Source organism: Empidonax traillii, unplaced genomic scaffold (genome assembly GCF_003031625.1).
Source record: "Empidonax traillii isolate 1590-97213 ecotype Southwest subspecies unplaced genomic scaffold, ASM303162v1 scaffold712:size431070, whole genome shotgun sequence".
Lineage (NCBI taxonomy): Eukaryota > Metazoa > Chordata > Aves > Passeriformes > Tyrannidae > Empidonax > Empidonax traillii.
The window spans coordinates 223118-248390 of NW_020955905.1; the positions used below are offsets into that span (position 1 = coordinate 223118).

General features: G+C 47.8%; 1 protein-coding gene across 10 annotated transcripts in view; it reads right to left on the minus strand.

The window, feature by feature from the left end:
* Window positions 1-25273, minus strand: part of ADGRB1 (adhesion G protein-coupled receptor B1) — a 285345-nt gene that overhangs the window by 137199 nt on the left and 122873 nt on the right. For 8 of the 10 annotated variants that reach the window (XM_027900130.1, XM_027900131.1, XM_027900124.1 and 5 more), the window contains 5 exons: window positions 18562-18669; window positions 12150-12314; window positions 10300-10464; window positions 6285-6458; window positions 2684-2848 (listed from right to left, as the gene is read on the minus strand). In XM_027900130.1, the coding sequence (XP_027755931.1) occupies window positions 2684-2848; window positions 6285-6458; window positions 10300-10464; window positions 12150-12314; window positions 18562-18669 (777 nt within the window). The remainder of the gene's footprint in view (window positions 1-2683; window positions 2849-6284; window positions 6459-10299; window positions 10465-12149; window positions 12315-18561; window positions 18670-25273) is intronic. The other 2 variants (XM_027900125.1, XM_027900132.1) reach the window with 2 other exon arrangements.

Sequence of the window (25273 nt, forward strand, 5' to 3'; positions counted from 1 at the left end):
CTCCTGAGGGTGAGGAGGAGAAAAAACTTGATTTAATAGTTTTTGATCACGTTTTTATTCATTGTGCAAGTAAAATTACCAATAAAAAGGAAGCTGAGTGAGTGCCAACAACTGGTCAGGACTTAACCCACTCCTGCTCTGGGACTACCCAGAGCCCAGCCTGGCTTTGGGCGAGGCTCAAACCTAAAATTATGGGCCTGGCAAGTCCTGCTTCTTAGAAGAACTCCTACAAGACCCAACAAGCTGCCTCAACATCACTGCTCCTGCAGCCAGGCTCCAGGAGTGTGTGGCTCCAGCCCCAGCTGCAGATCAGAGATGGATTCCTCCCCAGTAGACACTGGGAATGAAAAAGTTGCACTCTCTGCTTGGAAACAGATGCTGCTTCCCCTGTTTTAAAGCTCCCCTGTGGGTAATCACTGTTGTAATGAAACCCTGGAGGGTAAGAGGGACCCCAGCTGTGCTCTGCACACACAGGACCAGTCCCTGTGCAAACAGCTCATGACTTCTGTAGATGGGGCAGAACACAGGTGGGAAAGAGGTGGTTGATTGAATCCCCCAGCCATGACCAGCACAGGGCCACCCAGAGAGCCTGGGGCAGAGCAGGGAGCTGAGTTCCAAACCCTTTCTTCTGGAGCAGTGCTTTGACCAGGGTCACAGATCCTCCCCTGCTTCAAAGGAGGGTTTGGGGCGTGGGGTTGGCGCTTCTATCGCCACCCTTGGCTACAAAACAGCAGAACACATCAAAAAGCAGGGAGGGAGAATGTTCAGATCCATCCTCCCCTTTCTTCTCTGCTGACCTGTCAAGCATTGCTGGTCTCCTCACCCCTGCAGTGTCCCTGGGGACCGCTGAGGGATGCTGTGGATCAGAGATGCTCTTTAAAAATACACTGATTGGTGGTGTCTTGCCAGCAAGTGCAGGAGCAATTCCCAGGCCAGGAAAGAATCATTTTATCCTTTCCTCCGTTCTTCCTTTTTTTTTTTTTTTCTTTTTGATGTTGCCTCACAACAAAATCCTTTCTACCAGAGTAACCTATTTGCACTGGGAGATTTTAATAACTAACCCAATTAAGTTCAATTCTTCTGTTCAAATCAAATCATGCCGGCATTTGGTACTTTCTGGAGAACAAATCGAGCGGGTTTATTTTTAGCCTCTGATGTTTCCCCACCTCTTCCTTCCCTTGCAAATTAACAGCTGCAGTGAGACCCTTCTGGTTGTGAACCTTTAGCAGGGCCCAGTCCCTGAGATGTGCCTTTTCCTTTTGAGCACTGCACAGGCATCAACCCCTGCAGGAAGAGAAGAAAAGATTGGGCTTGTTCTGTCAGGGCCCCAGCTGGCACACACTGAAGCTGAACTAAATCTGCATCACTCTGCAGACACCACCAGACAACCCTGTGCTAAGATTTTCTGTGGTGTGGGAGAGCTTTGTGGCGGAGTTAGAAGAGATTCTCACACGCCACTGCTAATTGAGAGGCACAGCTTGTAAGGAGAGGTGATGTCTTTTATTAGAGTGGAGCTGGAGAGAGTGACTGTGCTGTCACAGCCTCTCTCTCTCTGTTATCTCCGAGCTAAACGTGCTGGAACTTCCATGCTGAAGTTTTTTGGCTTTCATCTCTTTGTCTTCAGCAGTCTGTGAGGGAGTCTGAGGGTCAGCTCGTCCTCCACGTGTCACATCTGCCCCCAGAAACATCTGCATCAAAACTGCTGCCTCCTGTCTTGTAGGGAGACACCCCCCTTCACTGGGAATGCCAGGATGCTGCCACGAGAACCTCTCCTGTCTCTCACTGAGCTGCTCTGACAATTAATTACCCTTTCAGTCAAAACTCACGGCCTGTTAGGATCGATGCAATCTGACTGCCAACATCACACAGGCCATTGATTCCCCACCAGCAATTTCACCAGGAGCTTCAACTCAGATTGAGAAAGAAAGTCAAAATGGTGCACAGGCCTTTTTTTGGTCTCTGAACAGTCTGTGAGAGACAGACAGAAACATTCCCACTTGTTCTTGTGTCATAGTCCGGCTGTTATTTTTTTTCCCTTTTCCATAATTTGTTTTCCTTCAATCGGAGCCTCTTAATTTCGGATCTATAATTGCTAGAAAAGAAGGTTTGGGTCTTTTTCTCCTAATCCATCCTCAGCAAAAGACCCTTGTCTCAATTAAATTGGGACAGCTTGCTTTTCACATTCAGCCCTGTATTTTCCCCTGCCCTCTCTCGCCCTTCATTCAGCTTTTGCACTCTGGAGGAGGGGGAGATTGGGAAGGCTCAGACAGATGTGGACAGAGATGTCTTTTTTTAAAATTTCCAGAGGTGTGCAGGTTTCCCAGAGGTGGGAAACCACTGCAGCATCCTCAGTGCTCAACTAATTCATGGACTCGAGACCCTGCTTTCAGTTTTTGCTACCAAACAGCATCTCTTTTCCTCTCGCAACTTTACGGCAATGAAAAGCTGAAAACCACCAAGGCTGGGCTGGTGAACTGACCAAGTATTCACTAAATCAACATGATTGCACTGGATTCTACAACAATTAAGTCAAGACCTTGGTGTATCTTGTGCCTGCGTTATGTGTTGGCTCTTACCAGCTCCCAACTCCTGTAGCATTCGGCTCTCTGGCATGGAAGCCCTTTCCACAGTCCAAACTCCCCTCTCCCACAAGGCAAACCACGAGGGGTTCTGGGGTACCTACCAGGACACTTTCTGTCGTTGCACTGCTTGTACTCCTCCTTGGGACCCTGGCAAGTCTCTCCACCGAAGAAAGGTCCGTAGCACACACGGTCACGTCGCTGAGTTCCACCCCCACACGTGGCGGTGCAGCTGCCCCACACTCCCCAGGCCTGCCACTTCCCATCCACTGGAGACAGAAAAAAAAAAAAACAAAAACAGGAGAGAAACAGCCTATTTAGTCCCAAACATAATATGTAACCCAAGGAGGAGAGGTCTCAAGGTGAGCAGTGGAACGCAGGGTGAGCAGGGCATGGCTTGGTGGGAAGGCTGGTCTCCCACCTTGGATCTTTGATTCTCGACAGACATTAAATCAAAATGTGTCCTTTTCTACTGCATCAGCTCTTTAATAGTCAAACGGTGGTTTTGTGTTCCTCCTCAGTATCCTCACTCCCTGGAAAAGCAGCCCTCTCTCTCTCCTCAGGCTCAGATTTGGGGCTGTGCTCATGAACACTCTCCAGGTGGGCAGGGAATTCAACCACACCTGCCAAGCAAAGTCCACAGCTGGAGTTCAGTTGGGATGTACAATGTATGTGTAAATACAGGCCTTCCCAGAGAAGGTCTGGCTGAGGGATTTAGAGGGACCAGCAGAGCCCCTGGGCAAAACAACCGTGAAGAAACATCAAATAAACCTCCCTCCAGCTGTTTCCATTGCACTGATGTTTCGTGTGCCTTGGAAAGAGGTTTGGGATGCTGTCTCATTCAGTTGTATCTTCTCCCAACATCTTTATGGATCCACTGGAAATGTGAATTCTTTTATGTTAACAATGACATTTATCCAAGTGCTGCTTCTTTTGCACTAACAATGGCATTTATCAAAGCAACATAAAGATGTTAATTAGCCCTCACAACAAGTCTGCAAGGTAGGGAAACCTTCTCCTTTGCTGCATCACAACAACTCAGTGGCACAACTAGAACAAGGCCTTATTCTGCTGCTCAATATTTGGGTTTTAATTGTGATTTAGTGCATCATCTTGGGTCTGGGAACTCCTTTTGGGAGGGTGGGGGATCTCTGTCTTCTCCAAGAAGTACAAGAAAACTACAAAAGAAGAGGGACAGCACAGAATTCTGGTGCTTTCTTTAGTGATATGTTTTTGTGCAGTGGAAAATAACTCTTTGAGAGTTATTTTTGAGATAACTCTGAAATCAGGGGGACCAAGTTGTCCAAAAAATGACTTGTGAAGCCCCTTTTGTCCTTGAAATTCTCCATAAATTTCAAACAAGGAGTGAGGTAACTAAGCACCAAAACCCTCTGGAGACCATGTAGGAAAGCTCAACACCTGTGCTAAGTACCTCAGACGATGATGGTACCAGAGAGGACAGGGATTTCCTGAGGAAATAGTAGACCAGGATGAAGAGCTACAGGTTTCTATGCTCATAAGTGGAAAGAACTGTGTTTTGTCACCTGAGCAAGGGATGAGAAGTGCATAAAAGAGGCTGAGCTGTTTCTGGCTGTCCCTGCTCCCTCAGAAAGGAGAGAAAGGGACTCTCCATCTCAGGAGTGCAGCCCTTCTCAAATCCATGGTCTAACAGAATAGGAGCACTCAGGGACAGGCAGGAAACAGGCCAGGAGAGCCACACCAATAAAATTTAATTCCTGATCAATCTTGAAGGTTTCTACTTGTTCAAAGCCTTCTTTACAGCTCAGAATATTTTCCACACCAGCTGACCAAAGTGTTTCCATTAAAATGGCCTCTCTCAAGATTTCTGGGGCGGGGGGGGAAAGAGGAGCAAACTCCACAGAGCTGATGCCAGTCTCAGAAACACATATTTCTGGTGTTAGATGTGCTCTGGTCTCTGCTTTTATTCTCATTGCTTCTTCTGCATGAAACTGAAGACAAGATGATTATTCTAAATGTAAGGTACCAACAACAGAAGCAGGGACAGCAGGAATTATTGTTATTATTATTATTATTATTATTATTATTATTATTATTATTATCACCCTTATTATTATTATAATTATCCTTATTATTATTACTATTATTGCTGTCATTATTATTATTTTAACTCAAAGATAGATGAGTAAAGTGACAAGTCTTAGATAGACATGAACTAAAGGTTTGTTGTTCCAGACCTTGTCACAGATAAGGTTCAAAGTTGAGATACAATGGGAGATGCTTCCCTGTTTGCTTCAAATATAACCAGGAGCCTTGAAACAGAGGGAGAAGAGAAACAAAACAAAAAGAGGAGGAAAGCTGAAGCACTCTGGAAGAGAGGGAAGGGTCCCACTGATATTTTATTTGGGATTTTTAAGCTCATCCTGAAAAGCTGATATCCAAGGTTACAACAGACACATTCCCTGTGGGTAATCACTCACCTCTCTGGGGTCTCCTGGAGCATTTTGGTATCAGAATTTTGAGATGTAACAAGAACTAATAGATTTTTCAGCAGAATGTACCACAAAAACTACCTGTAGCTGAGCCAAGTGATTCGAAAGGACTAACCAAGCAAAGCAAAGAAACAAAAGAAGGGAACTGAGGCAGCAGCCAAGCAACACCCAGTTACTCTAAAACCAGGTGTATTGTTTGCAAGAGGGTCACCAGGCAGTCACTTTGGGGGCTCCAGACAGAAAAGACCACCAAAGACCCCCAGTGAAGCCCCCCCAAAGACCTTATAAGGATATGTATATATGTTAATAAGTGGTGGGAAATGTTCTGAATATGTAACAGGAAGGTGGGGAACTGAAAAAAAAGTAATTTTGTTGGTGCCTAAAATCAGAGAAATAATTCTCTGGACAGTTTTGACTGCAGAATGGTAGAAAGCAGCTCCTTAATTGTGGTGCCTTTATATATTGCACACACCCACAGCACAGGCCTTTACAATTTTTATAATACCATAATATCTGGGCATTACCTCATTACCCAGCCCCAAAAATGCCTTCCCTGTTGTCCCACCTTCAGACACACCTCCCAGATTTGAGCTGGTGGTTACAGAACAACCACCCCTTCATCCCTGTCCTTCTCCTCATCATCTCTGTCCTGCTTGGAATGGCTTCAAGGCTTCAGAGTAGTTTTGACTTGGTTATATCAAGCGGTGTGCCCCTTGTTATGTCTTATTCCAAGAACATTTTCTCCAGATAAGCTGGAGAATCTTTGCTCAAATCTTTGTCCATTGGAATTCTCAGCGAGGAATGTTAAACATTTTTGGAAATCTCGTACAAAGGTGCTAAAAGGTACTAGAGAGCTAAAAAAGTAGGTATTAAAAGGTACTAAAAGAGCTATGCTAAAGTTTTATATGATACAGAGTTTAAGGCATCAGTGTAATGTTGACATAGAAGCTGTAGTGGAGACACCTCTGTGTGCACTTTGGTGAGCTGATCCCCAGGGGGGCACCCTGGGTGTGCTGGAATCTTTCCAGGGCATTGGAATCAAGCAATGCCTGGCTTCTAAAACTCACAAACCGAGTCTTAGAGGTTTCTTTTAGGAGAGGATTTTAGGCTGCTGCCGTGGAGGCCCAAACCTCCCTGTTACTGCGCCACTGCTGCAAATGGTGCAAGTCTTGCCCGAAGGAAAACTTCACAAAAGAGAGAAAAAAAAAAGAGAGAAAATTGCTTGGTGACCAACCTGGGCACTGGCGCAGGAAGCAGTCCCTGGTCTCCACCCAGTGTCCCTGGCACTCGGCTCCGCCGTAGGAGGGCCCGTTGCACTCCCTGGTCCTCTGCTGGGTCCCGTTGGAGCAGGAGGCGGAGCAGGAGCTCCAGCTCGACCACTCGTTCCAGTTGCCGTCCACTGAGTGGCCCAAAGAAGGAAAACAAACGGAATGTGAAAATCGCTCCCTCTGGAAAGAGGAAACGTGCAAGGCACTCCAGCCTTTGCCTACAGCGGATCAAGGAGGGGAGGGACAAACCAGAGTCAGCGCGAGAGAGGGCAAAGGTCACCCCAAAAAAATGTTTGGACGACCTGCCAACAGTGGTTTGTCGGGACCCTCTGCGGCCTCCAGCTGGAATGTTTTGCTCCGACAGGACGCGAGTGCCACAACATTCCCATTTTTGTGTCCCACACTCCACACAACACCACAAAAGTTGAGATTATTGATATTGCACGTTCCAACATGAAGAGTCAAGAGTAATAATATTGCTGATCCCGACATAACATCAAAGCATGGATCATGGATCGTGTTCCCACTGAGCACTTTGAAGGAATCATTACATTACCAGGACATTTCCCATTTGGGGCAATCAGTGTTGTTTTTTTTTTTAAGGAACCCACTTTTCACCAAAGCAGTGGACGAGTCCACGGGGAAAGAACCTTCTCAAGAACACAGTGCTCTCTTCTTTATGAAAACACGTGCAGAAAACTTCGATCACAGTGTCATCCACAGGAATCTATGCTGATAGCCAGGAAATAAATGTGAGAGCAAAGGTGTGCTCCAACACAAGACCAGGAGCAGAGTGTGTGTGTGTGTGTGTGTGTGGTCAATGTAGTTCTCTCACAGCTGAATTAACACTGACAGGTTTGATGTGTCTCTACACAGCAGTGTCTCTGATAATTTAATAGAGGAGGGAGGTTATGATGGGGACGGGGTTGGAGAGAAACAGGAATACATCTTATTAACGTGGTAAGGGCTGAGGCATTCCCAAGTGTGGCAGTTACACCCTAATTGGTCCCAGATCGGCAGATCCATCACCCACTCTGCTGTTCCTGCAGCACTTTTTGCTCATTAGCAGCGGTCATCATGCTCTGTTTAGCTCTCATTAGCTGCCAGGTCTCACTCAGAAATACAACCTGAATCCCTGAAAAGTCTGAATTCCGGCTCAAAGCACATTGCAGCTCATTTGGTTTTTTTTTTTTTTCCGGCTTTGTTTGCCTGTCCAAGTAAAATATATGCAAACTGGTCCCCCGTGAAATCTGCAAGGACTCCATCAGCCCTGGATAATCCCCATCGCAGCTGAGCAGCTTTTTGTTTGCAAAAACTCAGTAAAAAAAACGTCAAAACCCATCCAAATGAACAACTGTTAACTCAGAGGGGCTCAGGAGGCGGGAAAAATCAGGCAGGCAGAAAGGTACTTCCAAAAGGTGCTGGTTTTTAGCAATCCAAGACTGACGCTTTCATTGTGCACAAATTCAAGGCATCGTGCCAGGACTTATCAATCCCAAAGAGGGGAAATGCAAGCTGAGGTGTCTGACAGGTGATTCTTCTCTGGAAATGATCCAAAACTCCACAAAGAAGGTCCTAGCAGGTATAAATTAGCGTGGCTTTTCTGACTGAAGGCAGCACTGTTAAGTTTCCATGAACCAATTGTAGAATCTTAAAATGGTTTGAGTTGGAGGGGACCTTTAGAGATCATCCAATTCCAACCCCCTGCCATGGGCAGGGACACCTTCCACTATCCCAGGTTGCTCAGAGCTCCATCCAACCTGGCCTAGGACACTTCCAGGGATGGGGCAGCCACAGCTTCTCTGGGCAGCCTGTGCCTTCCCCACCCACCCAGGGAAGAATTCCTTCTTAATAATGACGATGTCTGCCTGTCATTAACTCTCCCTTATGTTGGAAAACCGAGATTGTATTTATAACATTAAAAGTTTCATTGATGGAAAAAGGTGCATTTACCAACAAAAGTTGCATCTACCAAAAAAAAAAAAAAAAGGGTCGAATTAACCAACAGTCTCCCCACTGCTGCAGCAGTGGTGATTGGCTGCCACAAGTGTCAGCATCTGGAGGTAGGAAAATAAAAGAGCTAAACCCATAATTTGGTCATTCAGTGGGGGATACAATCACAGAACTGTAGAATATGATGAGTTTAAAGGAACCCGTCAGGATCTTTGAGTCCAACTGACCCTGCACTGGTCACCCCAAGAATCCCGCCACGTGCCTGAGGGTGTTGTCCAAACACTTCTTGAACAGGTAATTTTATTTATTTCCCCCCCACACACTTTTTTTTTTTTAGCTTAATTGTATTTATTTCTTCATTTCTTCCTTTTATTTGTTTCTTCTTTTTTATTTTTTCTTTTTATTGAATCAGGCTGTAATTTCAGAGACGTTTTAAACAATGGAGAAACACAACTGGCCACACCAGCCTCTTGCACTTGGCGGGAAGATGCCTCTTGGCCAGGATGCTGAGGGTTTTCTACCCCAGCCACATCCCAGACCGTTCCCACTACTATGTGGGTCTATCAGAAACATTCCTTGGAGCCTGGCTGTGCAGAGGCAGGCATTGCCTTCCTCCTTTCCTCCCTCCCCGAAGGACCTGGGGGGCTCAGCCTGTGGTTCCCACTGCTCCTGAGGAACAAAGGCTCTTGTTGTCCCTGCCAGCAGAGCGTTTTCATCAGCTGTGGTAATAAACCCTCAGAGCAGGGTGGTAATGAGTGCCTGGTGTGACAAACACCCATTGTTGTGCTTCAGTGATTCCCCCGACGCTGCTCTCATTTGGCACTGCCAAGGCCCTGATTGCCTTTTGTGGCATTAATTAGAGCTGAAGCCTTCGCAGTTTGGGCTGCTTGTCTTTTCCACCGCTGTTCCATTCCACGTATTTATTTGTATTTAAATTAATTATGGATCAATGTTAACTCAGGGTATGCTTTGTTGCCCAAGCAGTGCCAGCTCTGACTTCTTCAATTTGTCTTCTTTTATGACAGAGTCGATTTAGTGTCTGGGATGTTCTCATTCCAAGTAGAGTCTTCTGGGCAGCGGCCAAAAAATCCAAGGATAGTTACTTGGAGCGAAAACTCGATGGGAAATGCCAGGAGGCTTCTCACTAATGTTTTCACAAAGTTCTCATCACTCCCACAATCCCTCTCCTCCTCTGGGGTCATAATAATGTCTCATAATGATTCTCATTAAACTGGAAAAATGTCAGTTGACATTACCCTGGGAGAGGGAGGGAATTTTGGGGAGCTCCCTCATGCTCAGTTCATGTTCACCAGGACAACCAGAGCTAAATTAAGGGGTGCTGCTCTGTTGTAAATCCTGGGCCAGTCTGGTTCAGAGGAAGGAAGCCACAGGAGCATGAAGGGATTTCCAGGCAGTAAAACTAATTTCATCTTGAGGTTCTTTCTGGTGTTTCAGAAGCAAAACTCAGGGGGAGGCATCTGGAATTGAAATCTAGAGGCAGGGAAGAAGTGTTTAAAAGTATTAAAATTTGGCAGGGGAGGCCAAATCAGGAGTCTTAGTCCATCTCAGCACCCAAAGCAGGACCAGCTACAGAGAAAACTTCCATATACAGTGAATTAAACTTGCACATACAGCGAATTAATGCCCATATATTACAAGCAAATAAAACTATTAATTAATTCCAGCACAACAATAAGCACAGGCAAAATAGGTTTAAACCACTCAATGGAGAGAACAGGTGAGAAGCTTAAGATGGCCTTGGAAATAGATCCAACCCGTGTGAGGTGTCGTCTGGGAGAGATTACAGAGGGCAAACTCAGAGCTGAATAACCCCAGAAAGCACCTTTGGGTTGCTTCTTCAGCGAGCTCTTTCCTTACAGAGGATCCTCCTCGGGGCGGTGCAGGATGTGCAATATTCCTTTGGAGTCCCCACGTACCTGGCTGAGCTTTTTGAGGGCATTTTTGGAGCCAAGGGGGGACCTGCTGCAAGTGGGGGGGGGAAGGTTTTTAATCTGTCACTGTCCTTACCTGGGCAGAGCGCGATGTTGCAGAACTTGGTTTGCTTCTCGGGGCCCTCGCAGGGGTTGCCGCCGAACTGGGGGGGTTTGCAGGTGCGGGTCCGGTCCCTGTAGCCTCTCCCACACGTGGAGGAGCACAGGCTCCACGGAGACCACTCGTCCCAGGTGCCGTGAACTGCCAGGGAGGCAGAAAGGAGTGAGTTGTTTTTTTTTGTTTTGTTTTGTTTTTTAGATTTTTGAGCTAAAACGTCACTTTTTGGGTAAAATGCGAGAGGTACAAATCCCCACCACACTTAAGGAAACACCATCACCCTCATTTTTACACTTCCTACCCTTATTTCTGCCCCTCAACACATTTTCTCACTGGATTGTGAAAGGCTACAACATTTTATATCTTTTCAGGAAAGCTGTAGCCTTGATTACTGTCATAGGTCAGTGGCACCACAGGGGCAAAACTAGGGAGAATTGGAAGAGTAAAACAGAATGGGCAACAAGCTCCAACAGTGCTCAAAGTAATCACTGGTAACTCCTGGAATTAGAAATCTAACCTATATTAATCTAATCCAATTAGCCTGCTAATTTATATTAATCTAATCTTCTCCAATCTAATCTAATTTAATCTAATCTGGCCAAGATATTTATGGAAGTTTAGTCACTGTAATCTCTAAAGATCAAATATTATAAGAATGCACTGATCTCTCTGGAGGGACTTTATTCTTTCCAGCTTTAGTGGAAAAACAAATGCCAAATCAGTAATATTTCAAGAAAAGAAGAAACCTCCCAAAAAACAGGTACTTTTCCAGTCCTTCATCAGTTTCTAACAGTGACTGATCTCCCAGTGTCAGGAAAGGGTGTTCCAAGCTAATTGTCAACAGGCCTTGAGCATGATAAGGAATAACTTGAGAAGGAAATAGAGGAAAGAATGTGGATGGCGTTTTCGCCACAGGTGGTGGTTTCACCATTGTAGAATTGCTTTTGGACACTGATGTTGCTGGTCAGGAGACATGAATAACACAATTTAACAGAATTAATCTTCCAAATAATCATAGAATCATAGAATAATAGAATGGCCTGGGTTGGAAGGGACCTTAAAAACCGTCTTGCTCCAACCCCCCTGCCATGGGCAGGAACATCTTCCACTAACCCAGGATGTAAAACGTCCCTCTCCATCTTTCTTGTAGGCTCCAGTCTCCCCAGAATGTACAATTTCATCAACATTTTGGGAGAAATAGTATGAAAACAGAGGTGATGGATTTCTCAGTTCATCACCCACCAACATCCTGAGTGTTTCACCCTGATTTTGCACTGGTTGTTGCTGACGCCCAGTGTTGGAATCTGAGCAGCTGAGTCACCCGGTGCTTCTCTTTCCCAAAACAAAACAAAAAGGGGAGGAAAGTTAAAGCACTGTGGAGGCAAGGGAAGGGCCTCATTGATATTTTGTTTGGGTTTTTTAAAGGCACCTGCCTTTCAGGTGCCCTGTGCTCATGGACTTTAGGCAGCGTGGAATTGTCCACACCAGACAAAACAGGTGCCCATCTCATAGTGGTTGGTCTGACAAGGGTCTCTGTGCGAGGCTTTAAGGAAGAAAAGAGAAGGAAGAAGCAACAAAAAACATCTTCCTTCAAGAATCACAGAATGGTTTGCATTGCAAGGGACCTAAAAGATTATCTAGTCCAACCCTCTGCCATGAGCAGTGACGCCTTCCACCGGACCAGGCTGCTCAAAGTCCCGTCATAGCCTGGCCAGGGACGGGGCAGCCACAACTTCCCCGTGCCGGGGTTTTCCAGAAGTATCACACTGGAGAGTACCACAGGCAGTCAATCCTCCATGCACCTCCCTTCCCCTGGTGCCCACAGCTACCTGGGCACACGGCAGAGTTGTTGCACTGCCTCTGCTCCCGGAGGGGGCCGCTGCACTGGGTGCTGTAGGAAGACGACACGCAGAACCTGGTCCTGGTCTGCCAGCCCTCCCCGCAGGTGGTCGAGCACACGCTCCAGGGGGACCACTCCTCTGCTGCAGGGTCACCTGTTGGGGTTGGAGCAGAAGGTGAGGACCCCTGGCACCCCGGATCTCCAGGGCAGAGATTCCCAAGTGGCTCTGGAGGTCTGCGGAGCTGCGCGATGCGTCCGACGGGCGGTGTGAGAAATGGGTGTGAGGGGGTTGGTGAGAAAAAGTGAGGGCTGAGAATGGGCTGAAGGGGTTTTTTAAAGGGGGAGGGGGTGTGTTTTGTAGAGCTACAGCACAGAAACACACAAGAAATTAGGGAAGGGTGTCGTGGAAGCATCAAGGACAGGACAAGCTCCACCACTAATAACGAGGTGGAGTAGCCACTGCAGAACCGTGTGGGATATGTAACACCTACTCAGAGAGAGCACTAATTAAGCAGCAGTGATTAGTTAGATATAGTAAATGTGTCCATAAATTGACCAGTTTAAGGATGTTGTGGAAGCATCGAGGCACTGAGCAGGACAAGCTCCACCACTGATAACGAGGTGGAGTAGCCACTGCAGAACCATGTGGGATATGTAACACCCTTCTCAGAGAGAGCACTAATTAAGCAGCAGTGATAAGTTAGATATAGCAAATTTGTCCACAAATTGATCGTTTTTAAGGATTTAACTCCTTTCCCTGCCTTCTCACAGCCCCTGCCAACGCATATTGGCAGAGGAGGAGCAGACAAAGGAGAAGATGACTGTTCCTGAGAAGGGTCAGCTGAAGGAATCCCACAGAATGTTCTCAGCATTTCCTTTGTCTGTGGAGGTCTGCTTTGAGCACATGACAAAGGACAAGGCTGACTCTTCCAGGGCATCACACAGTCCCACTGACTCCTTACCTGCTGGGGCAGCATTGGAAAGGAAACTAAAAATACCCCATTGAGCTAAAAATGATAGTGAAAAGCAATGAGATATAGTCCCTTTGTCATTAATATCCCTGCTGGGGGTGCTTCAGCAGGCCACAACCTCCAGATAATTCACCATAAGTGTTACATGGGCTGGGAAAGGACAGTTTCATAGTTTTCATAGGCATGACTCTACCCTTGACAAAATGCCTTTCTTCCCCACATGAAAAAAACAAAAGCTGGCTCTGTCTCATTTAATTAAGCCATGCATTGTTTGGGTTCTCAGCTTTTTCCATGGATTACTAATAATTACACATGATAAACCTGAAATGCAACATTTGGTATGCATAGTACACAGGCATATGGCACAAATAAACACCAGCACATCTCTGATGCATCACAGAGGGGCATCCCCTTCTAGCAACAAGTTCTACAGAGCATCAGACCACACCGTGTCACGTCCCAAACAGATGCATCTGGCAGACTGTGGATGATATAAGAACTATCACAGAGCTGGGTGAGACAGGTAAGCAGGACTTGGGGGTTACAGGACAGCACAGCCTGGGCTGCACCCAGCACTTGGATGTGTTATCCCACACCACCACCCCATTCCCAAAGAAAGCTGGACAGCAGATGCTCTGTTGAACTGACCAGCTGCAACGTGGGGCACGAAGGAGTTGGAGATCTCAGCCTGAGGTCTCGGGGAGAGTTATAAACCAGCTGCACAAAAAGCAGTGTCAGCACAGAGCTGGGATGGGGACTGTAAGGGTTGGAGACCACCAAACTGCCCAGTGCTGCCTAAAGCTGTGCATGCCTGGCTTTTTCCTCGAGGTGGCATCTTTATTTACTATTGTTTTCCACGTACTGTGGAATTTTATGGAGGATTTCAAGTGTTTGTGTCCCTCATCAAGATACTCACTGGGATTTTGGGTAGTTATATACGTTGTTTGGTTTGTTTTTCAGCACGCCTGCTTTGAGTATCTCCTGTCATTCAGGCTGTTGGGAATTAAATATATGCCCACTAATTGCAGCCTGTGGAACTAATACCTGCCTGTTGAGGGGGGAAAGTGTAGAGGAAGACCTGACTTTGCTGTAAAATGGACAGGCTTTCATTTTTTCATTTATTAGCTGGACGTAGAAAGAGGTGGAGGTGAGGATGAGTCCTTCCCTACCCCACCTATGCCATTGCAATGATAATAATGAGATTTGTTGTTCATTAAGCCAAAGTTGCTCAATACTGTTCTGCTTTTGTGTCTTGTTCCATTAATCTGCCCGGTTGTTTCAAGTTACAGGGATGTCATGGACCAAGGTCTTTCTCTGGGATGTGTGGGAGGCACTGTGTGTTTTGAGGCTTTGGGGCTTCAAGAAAACATTGTTCCCATATCCTGTGTCTCAGCTCTCAGATCTCCTGATATACAGAGATCTGCATTTCCCTGGTAATTTTCCTGCCTTTCCAGCAAGGAGCTGGACCGGCTCTGTCAGACAGACAGTCCTGGGACGCTCCAAGTTCACCAGGAGCGAATTTCCTTTGTGGTACCATCATTTCAGCATTTCCCATCCAGAGTGGCCCAGACTCCAGGAGATCCCTTTTTAGCCCACAGATCCCAACCACTCCTGCTTCCCTGCCTGCCTGGATGCTGCATGGATGGACAGACAGTGTCCTTCCAATTCTTGTTGAATACCCTCCATCAGTCTTGAGGAAACCCCCCAGCACCTGCACCCAGAGCACCCAGAGTCCCTCAAAGACAAGGAGCTGGGGGATTTTGGCAGTAAAACACTCCCATTTTGTGCCCCAAAGTCTTTCTGGGAGTCTAGAGGCAGGACAGAGGGAGCCTGCAGAGACACAGGGGCCTCCTCCATCAGCACCTCATGGCTTGGAGAGCCCACCCCCCCAGCCATCCCACCACCTCCCCACTCAGACCCGGGTGGGGTTTTGCAATCTCCGTATTCAGACAAGAGTTACTGTGTCAGCTGATGAGTGAATGGCACCTTTGAACCAAATTCCACCTCTCCTGCCTCCTTCTCTTCGTTATTACTTCTGGCTTCTGCCCTTCCACAGCACAAATAGCTGTGCTTAGAGGCAAATCTCCTCAATTATCATCTCTCACGTTGCACCAATCCCCGGCTTTTAAACCCACAATGCAGTTTATTTTCTAAGTGCCGGTTACTCCCTTGGGTTTGGTGTCATTTTGAACTAAGCAATTTATCTCAGTCTACTGGGACATTGCACCCAGACTAAATTTCAAGCCTTGCAGAAATTCATCTAATTTTCAAACCATGTGAGGTCCAGTTCTGGACCCTCTCAGGCATGAGACAAGCTGTCTCACTCTCCACTCAAGAGGAGCAGAATATTGCCCATCATCAAAACCGTGGATGAGAAGGATTTCTGCGCTCCTGTGGGTCAGATGGCAGCAAGTACAAATTACTGGATGAAACGTATTCCAATTATTCATCCCAGAAGTGGATCCTGGCTCTGGTTTTTTTTGATATAATGGCAAGAAGTCTACTGTGCTCATTGGTCTTGAAAGCCTTCTAGTACAGCTCAGTGCTGTATTATAACAGACCTGCCAGAGATTATAGAATCATGGAATGATTTAGTTGGAAGGGACCTAAGAGACCATCTCATTCCAACCCCCTGCCATGGGCAGGGACACCTTCCATTATCCCAGGTTGCTCCAAGCCCTGTCCAACCCGACCTTGGACACTTTCAGGGCTGGAGCAGCCACAGCTTCTCTGGGTAACCTGTTCCAGTGTTTCACCCCTCCCTCATAGTGAAGATTTCTTTGCTAAAATCCAATCTAAATGTATCCTTCTTCAGCTTAAAAACATTGCCCTTTGTCCTATCACTCCATGCCCTCATCCGAAGTTCCTCTCCTGCTCTCCTGGAGCCCCCTTTAGACTCTGGAAGGGGCTCTAAGGTCTCTCCAGAACCTTTTTCTTCCTCCAGGCTGAACAGTCCCAGCTCTTGCAGCCTGTCTCCAGAGCAGAGGTGCTCCAACCCCTGATGCACTCAACCAAATTTGTCACCACCCCCAGAGGAGAAGGGGCCTTACCCTGCTCTCCATCATGATATACCTGAAGCTGCTGCCTCTGCAGGGTTGGCCTTTGATCAGTGCTGCTCCAGACTAGCTTGGGGATGACCAGGAGTGTCCCAAAGGATTTTACAGGGGTCAGTACCCCACCTGAAGCGGGAAGATGGCCCTTGTTGCTCCCACAGATCCAGCTGCAGCCGCTGGAGAGGGTCCAGCAGGTGCCGCAGAACGAGACAGGCTGGATGTCACTCCATGGGGATGTACCACTGCAATCCAGGATCCTTTCCAGCTCCTAGCCAGCCCTGAGAGTAACTGAGCTCAGCTGGCTGCGTGTCCCCATCAGAGCCTGCAGCTTCTCCATGACACTCCTTCCCTGGGCACTAATGGAGCAGCACATCCCTGTCATCCCTCTGCCAGGAGCCCTCTTTGCCGTGGCCTTGTCTGTCAATCTGACATCTCTCCCCATGCAAGACACCTCTCTGCTCGCATCCTTCTGCTGGCAAAAAATCCTCCTGGAAGCACTCTGAGCTGGGAGGGCCCGTGCCAGGGGCCTGCTGGGCCGGATCTCGCTCCTGTGCTAGTGCTGGGAGAGACACGTGGGCAGCAGCAGCAGCAGCAGCACGGCTGTGCCAGAGCCCGTGGGCCAGCAGGACCTGGGCACCAGGGACATGAAGGGCTGGCAGGAGAAAATGCTGCTCTTCAGCTGGGCAGTGCTGTCCCCTCATCCCTAGTCCTTTTTGGATGGCGTGATTTTTTTGTATTTCTTATTTTTCTAGGCCTTCAGCTGAAGTGACATGGCTTATCCCTGGCAAACTGTGCCCACAGCCAGGGAAAGTGGGGGGTTTGCTTTGGCTTCCCCAGCTAAAGATTCCCTCTAATCCCTTGCTGGACTGCACCCTCTGACTGGTCTCTACATCTCCATTCTGATTTCCTGGAACAACTTGGCTGTAGCTGGTGCTCCTGGGACAGTGACAGGAATGTGGGAAGCTCTGCAGCAGGACGGTGCACATCTCCCGGCTCATGCTGCATTCAGGGATAGCACAGCCTAAGCCAGCCATGCTCCAGCAGTACCCACCACGGCAGGGAGTTAACAGAGATGTCACTGAGCCCAGACCCAGCATCCAGCTGCACAGCAGGAAGAAATGCCAAGCTACGAAGCTGATGGCTGAGCTACAGGCTGGAACTGAGCTCTGAGGAAGCACCTGGGACCAGGCAGAGCATGAACAGGGGACATCACAGGACCTGCCTTGGAGTGCTTTCTCTTCCTCCAAGTGCAACTGAGAGATTAAACTGAGATTCACCAGATTACAGTGGTGCAAACATCCTCCCTCTCCTGCAGCCTCTTGCCAGCTGCCACAGATCCTCCAGACAGTGGAGCTGCTCCCACTGGAGGGAACAGTTTTGTGGAGGGTAGCAAGAAAAGTCAGACCATCCCCTGCCTTGTGTTGAAAGCCACAACCCCCAAAATTGCCTTGACCACACCCAGAGCCTCCACCCCACACAGACTCCTGACACTGGTCCCTGTTGTACCATGGCAAAGTCCTGCTGGGTTGGATGGAGCACAGCTGATCTACACCAGAATACGACCCACTCCCACTCATAATGGAATCACTTCTCTGAAGCCTTTCTAGAGCAGCTTGCCAGGTCACTGGGCAATGATTGTGACCTGTGGCCAGCCAGGTTCAGCACACCTTGCTTTGCCCAAGACCCGTGATGTCCTGAGATCCTGCCAGGGAACGAAGCCACGAAGGGAGAGCACAAAACCTTTCCAGACTGAATCACAGAATCATTGAATGGTTTCAATTGGAAGGGACCTTCAGGATCATCCCGTTCCAACCCCCCTGCCCTGGGCAGGGACACCTTCCACTGGACCAGGTTGCTCCAAGCCCCACCCAACCAGGCCTTGGACACTTCCAGGGGTGGGGCAGATTAGAGCTGTTCTCTCCTCACCAAGTCCCTGCTTGCCTTTCTCCTACACTCGGTGTGAAGGCATGACATGGAGCTCAGCAAAGAGGCTGCATTGCAGTAAGGTCAGCTTTGGCTTCATGAACCACGGCTGCTTAGATGGTTCACACAAAGCGGTGGCTCAGATGTGTGTGTGGCTCAGGCAGGGGGAATGAGGAGCAGTCTGTGAGATGTGTGGCCTCGCTGGGGCTTTGTGTCTAACCCTTTTTGCCTTCTCTGGCCGATGGCACCAACACAAAACCCTTGCAGGGCGATGGAATGGGAACAAACTGGGTGATGAGCATTCTTTTGGGGGAGAGTTTCCCCCGCAGTAACCTGGGAGGGGAAAGTGGTGGTTAGAGGGGTCATTGAAACAGTGGAGAGAGTGAGTGAGCCAGGGAGTGCAGGGAGCAGGCAGTGCCAGCTCCAGGGGCTGCTGGGGGAGGTCAGAGCTTACCTATTTGAGGTGCAGGGTACCCGTAGTGCTGCAGATCGTCAGGGTCCTCTCGCTTTCTGTTATCTGTGGACCTCAGCGATTGGCTTCTGGAATTATAGCGTCCATTGGCTATGGCAAGGTAATGGGTCATGTAAATACACCTTGGTTCACTCTGCAAGATCTTTCACTACAAAGGTTACACGCATAAACAACAGCCACCTGCCAACCACCACCTGCTTGCCAACCCCAACACCCCTGGCCACCAGTAACTCCCAAAATTCAGCACCAAGCCAGCCTGAGAGACTCGGGCTGGGTGGCAGCTCCACCCCTTATGTCTGGTCTTTAATGGCAATGATTTTCCAGGGTATCTGTACTCCTTGCTGCACTCGTAGAGGATTCAGTGCTGGCACTGAACGCCGCCATCCCCAGTAGCGTTCTGAGGTTTATGGTGGTGACTGGCAGTAATTTTTGGTGGAAAATTCTGCCTTGCAGTGAAGATCTACTTAGAAATGCTCTGTAGAGGGGCTAGAAAATGCTGAGTGGAGCAGGCAGGTGAGGGCAGGTGAAAAGGAAAGGGATAACTCAGAAGGATGTCTCCTTGTCAGATTCTATACCCTGTCACCAGCAACAAGGAGAGATGAAAGTCTGGCATCAGCAAAGTCCCAACAGAGCTATGGCTGGGAACCTTTCCAGCTCAGTGGAAGAGAGGAACTCCTGACCCTTGTGTCCTAACTGGAAAATCTCCCACGGAGACCATGGTGTTGAGTTCAGAAGGTAAATAATGCATCCACTGTGAATCAAAGGCATTTAACTCCTGACTGACAGCTCACACCCCTGTTCTTCCAAACCCATACTCTGCCAGCTTTCCATTTTTATCCCTTGAGGATCAGCCCTGAATTTGCTACGGGGGAAACTAAAATCCCCATTCTCCATGTTACTGGGTGTGCTGCAATCCTGACACGTGCCCTCCCTTGCAAAGAGAGAAACAACCACCAAATCCCACCCACAGCAGTGCCTGCTGTAAATCAGGAGAGCTCAGCTGACTCCACTGGAGTCACATGGAACAGCAGAGAGCAGAGTAATCTGTGATCTGGCAGCCAATTTGTTTCCAAACAGCAAGTACCAGACAGAGGACCTTTTGCCCCCCAAGGAGGTAAAACAATCAGACATCTTTTCAAGAAGTATGAACTGCCAAGAGATGAAATGGTGACAAATTTGATCCTGGAACCCTGAGAAAATTAATAAAGGTTAATGAAACTTCAGTGTGGTGGCAGGAGTCTTTATTGCCATCCAAAAAGGGAAAGCAGAGGAGGGAGAGGAATGATTCAGAGAGTCCCTGCCAGGAGCTTTATATTCAGCAGTTTGGATCATGGAAGAGTTTGTGAAATTGTATTATTTGCCACTGCTGTTGCCTGAAAGCAGGACTTGAGGAATGAAGGAACTGGACAAAACGACTCCTCCAAACCCTCCCATCACTGAGTGGTTGCTGGCTGGAGGGGAGGGATGGGGCAGTCACCCCCCTGCCATCCTGAAGGGAAAGACACTGATAGTTGGACATCAGGACCACAAACATCCTGGAATTTGCATACACCTTGTTTTTATGTGGCTTTTAACTGGAATAGAAACGCCTCAAATACTATGTTTTTTTTTCAGCTAAAAATCATGGGACTTTCCTGAGTGAGATTCAATTAAAAAACAAACAAACAAACAAACTAACAAAAAAACACAGAAACAAAAAAACAACCTCTTACTAGTTTTCCAATACCCATTTTTTTTTGAGTTTGCTTCGGAGACAACTTAAATTAGTCCCATATTTGGGACTTCTCACAAACCCTGCTCCATTCCCACCGCCCATCCCTGGCTATACCCACGCACCTTCATCTGCTCTGATTTGCATCCTCTTTGTGAAATCTCACAAACCACAAGAGCACACAAAATCTCCACGGGCACTAAACCCCAGAGGCTTCCCAGACACTTGTTTAGTCTGGGAGGAGAAAGTGGTGCTGGGCACCAAGGAGGAGATGTGGAGCTTGGATGGCCTTGCAAGGAAGGTGACAAAGAAAATCGGGGATTGAGTATCCCAGAAGCAGTCAGTGAGCGTGGATGGATGGATGCCCAGAGAGACAGGACACAGGACAGAAGGAAGGAAAGACAAAAGAGACACCCTGGCACCCTGAGCCTCCTCTCACCAGTTATTTGGGCCCCTTGGTGCTGACATCTCCAAGTGACTGATCCTGGTCCTGAAGGAGCTGGATGATTTCCTTTGCTCCCTGACAGAGATGATGAGTCTGCACTGTTATTTCTCATCCAAATTAAAGCCAATCCGGCCTAGTGGCTGAATGAATGACCCTTCCAGCTTGTCCCAAGCCTCTCCCAGCAGAAACAGCCTCCAGACCTCCCATGTCAGGGTCCCTCCAGGGACCTGCCCTTCAGCCAGCCTGTCTCCCCTTGGAAAAGGGGCTGCAGAGAAGAAAATATATCTCTCTGGAGGCCAAAAAAACAAAGGCAGTGGGGAACTGATTGGATTTGAGCAGCCTGCTTCCCATAGCAGGGTCAGTGGAGAGGAGTAATTCCAGGATCAAAGCAAGACCTGGACTTGATTTACATCCCAGCTGCATAAATACCACGAGGAAGGCACAAAAAGCACCTTGCAACACAACTAAAGGGAAAAAATTAGAGACTTTGAAGTGCTGTGGGCCAAGGCTTTAACACCCAAGCCTCTCTCACAAGAGCCACACACTCTGCGCTCATGCCCCAAACAGGAGAGGCAAAGCAAACAGCAGGATCATGAAAATTATCCAGGCAAGGTGGGATGGTGGGAATGAAAGGATGGACCAAAGAGTGGAAAAGGATTATTTAAAAAAAAATCCTCCAATCGTTCAAATGGTGTGAATGAATCTCAGGGTAGTAAAACTGAAAGGAAAGGTGGGGGCTGTGGAGTTTTTGGGGCCTCTGGCAGATGCTAAAGAGTAAATTAGAGAATGACAGAATCAGCAAGAACCCCTAAAAGCCAAGGTGTTAGTGGGTGTAGAAGAGGGTCATTTTGGAGGCCACTGGATATATGGCAATCACACCATCAATCACCCAAAAGCATTTTGATTTGAACATCTGAGGCTTGTGAAAGTGTCTCTGGGTGAGATCTGGGACTCTCAGATTCGAAATGTCTGAATCACCATTGAAAGAGGGCACAGGGGGAAGTCCCTGCAGCAGCAGGAGGTATCTGTAGGATCTATAGGACAAGGAGCTCTTCCAGTTTGCAGTGAGTTCCAGCCTGGCCTGCAGAGAATGCAGATGCTCCTACACATGCCCAGGATACTCCAGCTTGGTGGCTGCAGCAAAAAGACTATTTTTTTATGGAAATCAAGGGCGGCAGAGACTGAGACTGAGGGCCAGCCTTTGGAATGACACGTGCAACATGCATTCCTTCACAGCACTAACAGTCCCACAGCTGCAGGACTTGATCCTGAACGTGCTGGGTGCCCAAAATCCAGCATGGAATGACAGGCCTGTGCCAGTGTCACACTGATGGCAGGATGTGGTCACCCCTTCCCCAGCCGTGGGGGGAGATGCGTCTTCCCCATCTGCATATTCATAAATGTCAGGGATGGGTTCTGTGCTGCCTCTGCCAGATGGGATGGCAGGATTTCAGCTGGCTCCTCTTTGGATTCTCGCTCCCCAGGAATAAGTGCAGGCTGCCCACATCTCTGATTGTTCATGGGTCTCTCCAGCACTGCTGAATTCCCACTCCAGGGTCAGGCCTGTGACATTCCCACTCTGGTTTGGAGCTTGTCCATCCGGGCTGTCTGAGAGGACCCTCTGAGCAGTCACAGCTTCAGCGACCTGAAGGGCCATTTGCAGCCAAGAAGGGCCACTGGAGCACAGTGGGTGTCCCTTTCCATCCACAGTGGGAGGGCCTGGAAAACTCCTCTGCAAGCACTTGCCACCACACTTGGGTTGGCATTTTTTCCTTCCTTCTCTCGAACAGCAACTCCTGGCCAAATCCAAGAGATGAAGGAAATCTCCACTGTCTGTGCTGGAGAGGAGGAGAGTCTTCTTGAGAGAAGTGTTCTCCAGCATGAAAGCATCAAAACAGGGCTCAGCAGTTTGTCTCCAAAGAGCAGGCTTTTGGGACAATTCATTGGAATTAACTTATTTATTACAAAGGAATAAATCAGTTTCTGCTGCCCCATTCTGTGGGTGTAGTCTGTAGTCCTTTGCTTCTAGCAAGGAAAAATCAGAATTACATTAAAAACTGAGTGCTGTCCTTCAGATTGTGTCTCTTGAGCTGCCACAAAAAAAAAAGTTTTGCCTAAGCCAAGATGTGTTACCAAAGTTCCTTTTCCAGATCGGGATGAGCCTTCAATACAGTTTTTCCTCAGTGTGTCACATCTTAAGGGTTTTACCCATGGAAAACTTACCTGGCTTACTTGTCACTGGGCTTGGGGGTGTATCCCTGGGGAAATTTAGCCAGAAGAACCTCCAGCAAGACACTCCAAAACATGAAACAGCAGGGGTGGTGGCCAGAATGAGTGGAAAAACAGAAAGGCCACATGAAAGTGGTGCCTGTGGAGTCATTCGGCCACCCCTGGGCACTGATTTCAACCCTCGTGGCCTCCAGACAATACGTTCAGAGTCACCTCTAAGAACCAGGTGCCTGTGCCCATATTTTGGTGACAAACTGGCAGAACTGACACCTCCTGGAAACATTCCCAATCCTGCACAGAAGGACCTGCTGAAGATCCATCTGGAAAAGGAAGGATGGCAGGACCTGGAGAAGGCCCACCTGGGGGAGGAGCTGAGTGACAAGAAGGACTAAATCCCTTTACAGCATTTTCCACGTCCAGGCAAAATAAAACAACCCATGAAGCCCTCAAAGATCTTCCACCAGAGTTCACCTCAACAGCTCCAGGGAGCTGAGTGTCAGCACTCAAAGCTGTTTTCACTGAGAACCTGCCCCAGGTGCTGGAGATCCAGATAAACAGCTACAACACTCTTGCTAATCCTCCATCAGATTGGGAGGCACTTTGGCAGAAGCAAGAAAGGAGAAGTCAAAGAAAAGAGAGATGGGTTTGCCCTTGTTTTGAAGGTTGTGGTGGTATCTGTGTTATTCTGACGCAACCTGCTTGGTCAGCAGCTTCTCAGTGGACAAGTTTCAATTTATCTCCACAGCAAAGAGGAAAATATCAGAGTGTTAATCCCTGTTTTGTTTTGTCAGGACCTTTTGGTCAATGAAAAGAGTGGTGTTTTTCCACTAGAAAATTAAGATCTCAGCTACTCCACAATACCTGAGAAGCTGCTCAGGCATTATTACGAGCTACTCAAATGATGAATAAATTAGGATAAAGTTCTTCTTCTGGCCAGTTTTTCTTTTTCTTTTTTTTTTTTCTTTTTCTTTTTAATTAAAACAAAATAGAACCTATTTAAACTGCAATATATAGTGAACACTAAGAAAATAACAGTTCCAGTGGAAGAACGAAGTTCCTACTCATCCCTAACGAATCTATGAGCTAAAGTCAATATGAAAATAACAGTGACACATTTAAAACAGGATTTCTAGTCTGCTTTTAAATCCTCTTAGGTTTTGGCGCAGATCAAAGCAAAAGAGAAGGAAAAGATGTGTGCAAAGAAAAATTAGAAACCCTTCTTGGGTCAGGAGTGCAAATCCTTGGGCAAAGGCAACAAGGGACAGGTGGTTCACTTAGAGGTGAGTTCAGAGCCAAATGCACAGTTTTGGGAGGTGTGAAGAGATACAGGTTTGTTTTGAGGTAGGACAGAGATCTCAAGATGTGCATGGGCAAGTCTTCTTGAAAGATTTACTGCTCACATCTTCCCTCAAATGTTTTCCAGCATGGAATTATCACAAGGGGGCTCAGCAGTTTGTCTCCAAAGAGGCTCTTGGGACAATTAATCTGAATTGACTTATTTATTTCAAAGGAATAAATCAGTGTCCTCTCTTTCCAAACTAGGGCTTTCCACTTAGCTCAAGATCCCTTCTTCCCAAATAATCTCAGCTGAACTCATCTCGTGATTTGGAACAGGAGTTGACTGGGAATGTAATGGAAAGGGGACAGGGAAACAAGAGTGAAATAATTCATTGACTCAGAGCCCCTCTGGGGCACAATCAGGGTTTGCTGCACTTGGGATTGGCTTTACTCAGTTCTGGAAAAGTGAGTGAGTAACCAGTGAGTAAAGAAGGATTCATCCTTCACTGCTCTACTCCCTACAATGAGAGGAGCTGGAAATCCAACCTACACTTCCAGGCTCCATGGCTGTCCACCATCCCACCCCATCCCTCCTTGCCACCACAGCCTCAGGAGAACTCTCATGAAGAAGGGCCAAAGTTTCATCCCTGGGGAAGATCAAGAGAAGATGTTATGCCTCTTGCTCAGTTCTGGTGAGGCTGGACCTGGAAAACAGTGTCCACTCTGCCAAAGTCCGAGAAGGACGTGAAAGAATCCAACAGGGGCTTGGAAGATGGTTAAGGATGAGGATGGGTGTCCTACAAAGAGAATCTGGGGACCTGGGTCCCCCCTAGTTTGCCCAGCACATGAGGGGCTGTTGAAGGAGCTTTTCTGCCTGTTGTGCCTTGTGGCCTCACCTTCAAACAATGACCCCCCCTGCAGAGCCCCCTCTACCCACCCACAGTGCCATCTCCACCTTCTTCTGCTTCACACCATTGCCCACCAGGACTGGTGTGGCCCTTCCTCCAGCTCCATTCAGTCCCACAAGTGTC